Raw genomic sequence first — 9,195 nt, forward strand, 5'->3', positions numbered from 1 at the left:
TTGGTTAACCGTCAGTTTTTCTTTAAGGTTAACTGAAATTGAACCGATCAATTTGATATTGGTTTGGTTAACCGAATTTTTCAATTTGGTTTCTTTGATTCAGTTTTGGTTTTTTGGTTTTTAAGTTTTTGTTGAACACCCCTACTACAAACAATATTCTTCATGCATACGTGATATACAATGCATTGTGACTACATACAAGAAAAAAAAGAACCTGCAGACTAAAATCACTTACCATCAAGGTTTAGAATGCCTATACATCCCAATGTACATATCAAACGTCTGATCAAAGTGAATCCTATTTTTTCTATTTATTTATTTTTTTTTGTAAAAGAACCACAGAGAAACGAAACCATCACTTTAATACTTCAAATACTTTTTTATCCTTCATAAATCTTCAAATTTTCAATAATAACCAAAGAGAAATGAAACCATTACTTTAATCTCCATCTAACTCTAACTTGCCCATTTTCATTTTAGGCCATTATGGTTATGTATAGAATAGTCCTACTCTTTATCTTACAGAAGTATGGAATGGCTTAAGCCATAAATAGTACCCTCACTTGCCCATTTTCATTTTGTACAGAATCTATATCAGTTTCTTTCCTACCATGATATAATAATCTTTGTAGAATCCCCTTTTAGGACAAACTTATTCTCTAGTATTATATGACAAATGCAAATCCTACACTCTGCACATGTATCGGTACTTGAAAATATACTCCTTTTAGTTTTTTAGTTTTTTTTTTGAACTTTCAGTTTTAAATATATATTTATATATTACTTAAAAAAATGGGTTCACGAAAACACCAGTAAACATGTGTATCGGGGACCAAAAAATACTATATTTAAGGCCCGTTTGCTTTTCGGTAAATTAATTGCCCAGGTAAATGCAGTTACTTGGGTAAGTTTTTCTTGGGAAACAGTTACCCGAATAAGTGCATTTACCCATGTTCTTTTATTTCTCATGTAAATAAGACAATGACCATTTTATCCATAAAAACCCATTATTAAAAGGGACATTTTTGTCCCATTCAAGTGTTGGCAACTTTCCCTCTAGGTGGGAAAGTTATTTACCCACCTAGGAAATGGGTATCACTTGCCCAAATAAATGATACCCAGGAAAATAAAATTTCCCTAGTCCCCACATAAATCTGAAAAGAGAACATGGGACTCTTGGTCAATGGGAACCAAAATCCCATTGACCAACTTTCCCCCTTCTCAAAATCTGAAAAAAGAACGCCCCTAAGTCTATTTGAAAACCTTAGAAATATGTAGGTCTATTTATGAAAACTCAAGTATGATTTATTCTTTTACCTCTATTTTTTTTTTGTTTTATTGGGGTCAAGTCTTAGCAAGAAATGGAAGACCTATCCCATGAATTTTCCCCTGTGAAAATATTAAAATTTTAAAAAACATTTTGTGTATTTGAAGAGTTTAAATCAACCCCCACAACACATCTCCGTCCTGTATTGAAAACATCTCCCGATGATAATACCAGAAATGATGATGCCATCATTGGGAAATGTTCGCAATACATGGCAGAAACATGCTATGGGACGCTGTGGGGGCAATCTTGTGAGGGCTGATTTGATCTCATATTTGAATGGGGCCGATGTAACATGCCTTGATACCTGATGAAACTTGAATCTTACTCACCATTACCTTATGAATTGGGATCTCCTCCGAATAAAACACTTCCAACATCCTACCAACTTGACACCACATATCTCACTATGAAATTGAGTGCACCTGCGAGATGTGCGGTGTTAAATGATGTTGGTAGGGTGTTTGGAACGTTTTCTATTGGCAAGTGATTTACACTGACGATAGTCGATAGAGTCATAGAGAAGACCTGGTAAGAAAATAAAATAAGAAATTTGGACAATCAAATGGCCAAATAGGGTATGTTTCTGAAACCTAACGGTAAAACAGAGGGGTGGTACAGGATAAAGGTAAATAACAAACAACCCGGGGGAAAGAAGGTCGGTAGGTTAGTTAAGATGTCTCCCGCCCAACTGAAGGGTTCCTTAAAACGCCCGCCTTCTCAACATTTCGAATTAATTCTTCATTTCCCCCAGAAAAGATATGGGAAATAGACGTTGCTTCTCATCTTTCCTTAGCTTCTCTTTTCTGTGAAACCATTGACACCAACCTCCCAACTTCCACTCTTCACCAACCTCCCTTCCATCATCCCTCCCCATTACAAAGATGCCGACAATGCCTTCCATTGGACACCACCAACAAACCCTAGCTGGGGTTTCTGAGGAGATCAAGAGCAAGATTCAGAAGAAGGGAAGGGAGACCCTAGCTGGGGTTCCTGAGGGAAATTTCAACCAAGATGATGGAGTCCGGGGTCCCTCTCTGCAACTCCTGTGGTGAATCTGTTGGGCATGCTTCTAATGGAGAGCTTTTTGTCGCTTGTCAGGAATGCAATTTCTCTATTTGCCGGTCTTGTTTTGATTATGAGCTCAGAGAGGGAAAGAAAGCTTGCTTGAGATGCGGAAACCCATACGACGGTACATCTTTAGCTATTCTGTGATTTAATGGGGTTTACTGTTTTGATTGCCTGTCAGTTGATTGCTGATTTTGTCACTTTGAGATTCTTATTGATTATGAAATGATCGTGCAAATTAATGCTTCTACTCTACATTTTGTCATCCGTTTCTTCAAAGCAAATTATGACAATGTTCTGATGCATGCCTACTTACCTGCTAGTCATAGAATCATGCTCTGCATTTATGCTAACTTTCTTGGATCCGAGTTTTCTGTTTTCAAGTGGTGCTAGAACTGAACCCATGATCCTATGAATGCTTGGTGGTGGTAATTATTAAAATCTTATAATCAATATATGAATCTTGATCACAAGGATGCGGATCTTTTTCTTTGTTAATGACTACTGGTTACCGTTATTTAACATCCTTGGCTGAATTTTTGGTCATGGATTTACAGAGAACTTGGCACTGGATGATGTTGGAAAGGAATTACCAGTCAGTCGTTCAACTATGGCAGATCATCTCGATGATCATCAGGTGACCCTATTTGTTCTTTTCATTTCATTCTTTACCATTCTGTAGTCCGATGTTTCACCAGAATATTCCTGCTGGGATGCTGCTTGAGCACTTCACATGGCATTCTTGTACTAAATCCCTGCATATTAGGGACCTGGCTGTTTTAATCATCATGTAATATCGTACAGGATACTGGAATCCATGCCAGAACTGTGAGTAATCTCTCTGCAGTGGAAAGTGGTGAGTGTTATTGCATTTCTTTCAAATTAGTCCTTATGTTCTTTTTCTTGATTATATCTTAAGCTTAATTATCTTGTTTTTCTGTGAAGAATCAAATGGTGAACCTGGGAACCCTATATGGAAGAACAGAGTGGAAAGTTGGAAGGAGAAAAAGAATAAAAAGAAAAAGGCTGCAAGTAAGGCTACTGAAGAAGTTCAAATTCCAACTGAACAGCAGATGGAAGAGAAACAGTAAGTAGAAGTAGTTTGAATGTAAAGAAAGTAGAATATCATTTTAAAGCCCCCAGATAGGAAAAGCGGCCATGGATATCTTGAGAGTAAAAAGAGAACAAGAAGAAAGAATAACACCATTACGTGGATTTCAAAAACTGCTTCCTATCTATGAAATTGTTTTTTACTTTCTTAAGAGAAGGAACAAAAGTATTATTTTATGGTGTCAATCCGTCGGTTTTATGTTCATTTATGGTTGAGATCTCATTTAAATTTTCAACTACTGGTGTTAAAGTATGATATTAATTATGGGATATAGGAATGTATTATTCCTATATCAACTGCAGGCATTTTATTCCTTTTTTAGGGATTAGCTATTCCATATTCCATTAGTTTTATGGATCTATGATATCTTGGCAAATGTATTGTTTATGTTCCATATCGAGACCTTTTATGTAATATTTACATTTTCCTAATATGGGCAGTTTGCTTATGCAGGTCTCCAGAATCTATACAAACTTTTTCAAAAACAATTCCAATTCCTCCCAACAAAATCACTCCATACAGAATTGTGATCATTATGAGACTGATAATTCTGGGACTTTTCTTCCACTACAGGGTAACAAACCCTGTTGATAGCGCTTATGGCCTATGGCTTACCTCTGTCATATGTGAGATCTGGTTTGCTGTCTCCTGGGTTTTGGATCAGTTCCCTAAATGGTCTCCTGTTAATCGGGTGACATACCTTGACAAACTATCCTCCAGGTATAGTTATAACTGCAAAACCTTTGGATGTAATTAAGTTGCATGCCATTTGACATTGAAAGTTGGTGCATCCTGACATTATGGTTAAATGGTAAGAAATTTTAATATACTTGATAAAAAGGGTTATGAAAATTACAGAAAAACATGCCTTCTGAAGACAATCAATAATTTAATACACTTTATTAAAAATGTTAATGGTTAATACTTGAATATAATGCTGAAGTGTTTATTTCAAACTGTCATGGCAGGTATGAAAGAGAGGGAGAGCCCTCCGAACTTGCTGCTGTGGACTTCTTTGTAAGTACAGTGGATCCATTAAAAGAACCACCATTGATCACAGCCAATACTGTGCTTTCAATTCTTGCTGTGGACTATCCTGTTGATAAAGTATCCTGCTACGTGTCCGATGATGGGTCTGCTATGCTTACATTTGAGGCTCTTGCTGAAACGGCTGAGTTTGCAAGAAAATGGGTCCCTTTCTGCAAAAAATTCTCAATTGAACCACGTGCACCTGAGTTCTATTTCTCGCAGAAGATTGATTACTTGAAGGATAAAGTACAACCTTCCTTTGTGAAGGAGCGAAGAGCAATGAAAGTGAGAATTTGAACTTATCCTTTTTAACAATGGGATTGCCTGTAAAATTCAGCATCTACTATTATTAGGCTGATATATTAAAAGAAGCTACATTTACAATTTTACTAATCAAATTATGCAAAAGCAAGAATTTTTTCATTGATTTTACATTTGATTTCAGAGAGATTATGAAGAGTACAAAGTGAGGATAAATGCTTTAGTAGCAAAGGCTCAAAAAACACCAGATGAGGGCTGGACAATGCAAGATGGGACATCTTGGCCAGGAAACAACCCTCGTGATCATCCTGGCATGATTCAGGTTCAATCAGTTCATCTATTATCTTTGTTTATCTATCGGTCCAATTAGAGGTGACAAAAGCAATTGGTTGTGTTATGCTTTGAATGTATTAAGAATTCCAGTTCCATTTTAGCCTAATTTTTTCTACTCAATACACTTCATTTCTTTTTAGACGTTTTTCTTGTTCGTTTGTGATTCTCTTATTAAAATTCTCCTGCTCTAGTCATGCCAACATTTGTCTATGTTTTTGCAGAGTTTACATCAAAATACAAGTTCTGTACATTCAAATGAATTTAGAGCTAGGTGCAAATTTTTGTTATTTCAGGAAGTGTCCAATTTTTTGTTTGCTACTACTTTCATCTTAAATGAGATGCCTGTATGCGGAATTTTAATGCTATTAGTTATCAGGTTATTGCACACCTTGTAAAAATTTTGTAACCAAATAATATTTTTAATATATTTTAGTGGCATCCTTGAATATTGAGCTGAAGTACCAGGTCTTTCATGAGAATGTAGGGAGATATTGCCATTTTTAATAGGATTTTTTTTTTCTAATGGATATTTCTTTTTAATATACGTTAGCTATATAATTTGCAATTGGAGCTTGACATAGGTCCTCTATTTATTTATTTATTTATTTTAGGTTTTTCTTGGACATACTGGTGCCCATGACATAGAGGGAAATGAGCTTCCCCGACTGGTTTATGTATCAAGAGAGAAGAGACCTGGTTACCAACATCACAAGAAGGCTGGTGCAATGAATGCTTTGGTATGTCTAACTTGATTATCTAAGCAAAATGTTATCTGTTGAACATTTTTTTTTTCTAGTTAACACTTCAATATTGCTTCCTTACAGGTCAGAGTGTCTGCGGTTCTTACCAATGCTCCCTATATTCTCAATCTTGATTGTGATCACTATGTTAACAATAGCAAGGCTGTTCGTGAAGCAATGTGTTTCATGATGGATCCACAAGTTGGTAGAGATGTCTGCTATATCCAGTTTCCTCAGAGATTTGATGGTATTGATAGAAGTGACAGATATGCCAACCGGAACATAGTCTTCTTTGATGTAAGCTATGAATATATTATCCAGCATTGTTAGAAGAGACAATATTTTCATCTTATTGAGAATTTCATAACTGACATTTCCAGGTTAACATGAAAGGATTGGATGGCATTCAAGGACCAGTTTATGTGGGGACAGGTTGTGTTTTCTACAGGCAAGCGCTCTATGGCTATGGACCTCCATCTTTGCCTAGCCTACCAAAGGCTTCTTCATCTTGCTCATGGGGCTGCTGCTGTTGCTGCTGCCGTTCAAAAAAGCCTTCTAAAGATATCTCAGAGGTGTACCGAGATTCAAAACAGGATGATCTTAATGCTGCTATTTTTAACCTTAGAGAGATTGACAGTGAGTGTTCCTTGTGCAGTCAGATCTGAGTATTTTAGCAGTTTGACTAGTGATAATACTAACATATACAGTTATTTTCATGCAGATTATGATGAGTATGACAGGTCAATGCTAATTTCCCAGATGAGCTTTGAAAAGACCTTTGGCTTGTCTTCTGTATTCATTGAATCTACACTGATGGAAAATGGAGGAGTGGCAGAGTCTGCAAACCCATCGACGTTGATAAAGGAAGCAATTCATGTCATTAGTTGTGGATATGAAGAAAAAACTGAATGGGGAAAAGAGGTTTGCTGTTTGATTCCATATTTTTTATGTCCATTTTATTCACTTTGTGTTTTCTTTCTTTCTTCTTTAAAGTTTGATTAAGGAATTCACACCAAGCACTATAATTTTTGATGAATGGATTTTAAAATATCAAGGATTATATTTAAGGTTCGTATTCCTCTCTTCAGAAATACAAGAATAGTATGAGCTCATTTCCAGAAGGCTCCTTAAAGAACAGAAGGAAAACAAAGAAAATAATATAACTGTAGAAGACTGTCTTATACTGGTGGATGGTAACAATGGAATTTGGATCTATTAATCCTAGAAAACAGAAATAGGATTTTTTTTTGTAATTTCTTCATGACTTTTGTATTTCATGTCCTTGTGTAATCATTTTGATACAATTCTACTGTCCTTTGTTCAGTTATATTTAACTTATTTCACTTTCCCAACCTGAAATGCTTCCAAACAATTAAAGTTAACAACTAATATCCTTGGAAGATTGAAATGTATAATGTTTTATTTTATTGATAGTTGAATTCATTTTGTTTTATGTTTTCTCAGATTGGTTGGATATATGGTTCTGTGACGGAGGATATTTTAACGGGGTTCAAGATGCACTGCCGAGGATGGAGATCAATTTACTGCATGCCCTTGAGGCCAGCATTCAAAGGTTCTGCACCTATCAACTTATCTGATCGGCTGCACCAAGTACTTCGGTGGGCCCTTGGATCTGTGGAAATATTCCTCAGTAGACACTGTCCCCTCTGGTATGGATTTGCTGGAGGTCGCCTCAAATGGCTGCAAAGATTGGCATACATAAACACCATTGTCTACCCTTTCACCTCTCTCCCTCTCATAGCATATTGCTCTCTACCTGCCATATGCCTTCTGACTGGAAAATTTATAATACCAACGGTAATTTCCTTGTCCTCCATCCAGATGTTACACAACCCTTTTTTAAGTTGATGCTAATTCAAGTACCTTGAAGACTTATATTTGTTTGTCTACATTCTGTTTGAAGTCTTTCTATGTCAGTTTAGCCAATTGGCTAATGACAAATTTCTCATACTTGAATGATTGGTTTTGCTTCTATATTGACTGTTTGAGGTTCTTTTAGCTAAAGACTATTTAAGGACAGGTTAGACATGATAAACTTCCTTTTAAGTGTACGTATTCAATTTGTTTCAGCTTTCGAACCTTGCAAGCATCTGGTTTCTTGGCCTCTTCATCTCCATCATTGTGACTAGTGTGCTTGAGCTGCGTTGGAGTGGTGTTGGCATTGAGGACTGGTGGCGAAATGAACAGTTCTGGGTGATTGGAGGCGTTTCAGCTCATCTCTTTGCTGTCTTCCAAGGATTCCTAAAGATGCTGGCTGGCCTTGACACAAACTTTACTGTGACAGCAAAAGCTGCCGATGACACACAGTTTGGTGAACTCTATATTTTCAAGTGGACGACATTGTTGATTCCTCCAACTACTCTTCTTGTGGTCAACATGGTAGGTGTTGTTGCTGGATTTTCTGATGCACTGAACAATGGATATGAAGCATGGGGCCCTCTGTTTGGCAAGGTCTTCTTTGCTTTCTGGGTTATTCTTCATCTTTACCCATTCCTCAAGGGTCTTATGGGTCGGCAAAACAGGACCCCTACCATTGTGGTCCTCTGGTCGGTGTTGTTGGCCTCTGTTTTTTCACTTCTTTGGGTGAAGGTGGATCCATTCTTGAGCAATTCAGATAGTTCCAGTGTTGCCCAGAGCTGCATTTCTATTGATTGTTGAAATCAGTTACCACCGGAAATTTATCTATATTTTGGTAAGCAGATGATTTGGAACCCACTTATGATTCTCTTATCAATCTGAGACTTGTAATTATGTCTTGAGGCAAGCAGTCACTCTTCAACTGCACACCATGACAGGTCTCCAGTTTGTCTTTACTATTTTACCACATATTATTAGGTGGTGTTGTTTAATAGTCAAAACATCAGTATGTAACATTTTTAAAGTTTTGATTTTATTTTTATCTGCAAATGAATGAGAGATAATTTTGACAACCATATTCAGTGGTAATGATCTTCCATCTTCATTTTATTGTAGAGAATATGCAAACTGAAACACATAAATAAGCAGTAGGTTGAACTGAGGGTGCATTGGATGGTACTGGATAAATTTGATTGACATAGATGGTAACTGAAATCTGTACTAATAATCATTCTAGAATTAAAACTCCAGAGCAAAGGACCCATTGAGTGGATTTTGAAGATGTACGCATGATAATTCAGGCTAGCCTAGACTAATGAGTATGGCTGGCCCAAGTCGATCCTGGGACCTGTCAAACTGGGCCTAGGTCTAGATTTCTATTGGAATTACAAGCAAACTGGGTTTGGGTTATACAAAAAGCTGGGGCCAAATCATGCAAAGTACATAAT

At 36.7% G+C, this 9,195-nt stretch overlaps 1 protein-coding gene across 1 annotated transcript; it reads left to right on the forward strand.

Moving 5' to 3' along the window:
* The first annotated feature begins 1,902 nt into the window (after nt 1-1,902).
* Nucleotides 1,903-8,823, forward strand: IRX1 (cellulose synthase family protein). The gene is made up of 13 exons (XM_088981975.1): nt 1,903-2,519; nt 2,953-3,032; nt 3,200-3,251; nt 3,341-3,482; nt 3,960-4,226; nt 4,475-4,820; nt 4,981-5,118; nt 5,741-5,866; nt 5,954-6,166; nt 6,250-6,505; nt 6,591-6,790; nt 7,334-7,687; nt 7,961-8,823. Exons 1-13 carry the CDS (start codon nt 2,342-2,344, stop codon nt 8,546-8,548), a joined length of 2,940 nt encoding a protein of 979 aa, XP_088838101.1. The 5' UTR covers nt 1,903-2,341; the 3' UTR covers nt 8,549-8,823.
* The last annotated feature ends 372 nt before the right edge of the window (nt 8,824-9,195 follow it).

Source organism: Nelumbo lutea, chromosome 4 (genome assembly GCF_056320005.1).
Source record: "Nelumbo lutea isolate HS-2025 chromosome 4, American lotus-T2T, whole genome shotgun sequence".
Lineage (NCBI taxonomy): Eukaryota > Viridiplantae > Streptophyta > Magnoliopsida > Proteales > Nelumbonaceae > Nelumbo > Nelumbo lutea.

Coding starts and splice junctions, on each gene's coding strand:
- IRX1 (XM_088981975.1), top strand. CDS start 2,342: ATGATGGAGTCCGGGGTCCCTCTCTGCAACTCCTGTGGTGAATCTGTT. Junction 5,119..5,740: donor ATCATCCTGGCATGATTCAG/GTTCAATCAGTT, acceptor TATTTATTTTAG/GTTTTTCTTGGACATACTGG. Junction 6,167..6,249: donor GGAACATAGTCTTCTTTGAT/GTAAGCTATGAA, acceptor TGACATTTCCAG/GTTAACATGAAAGGATTGGA.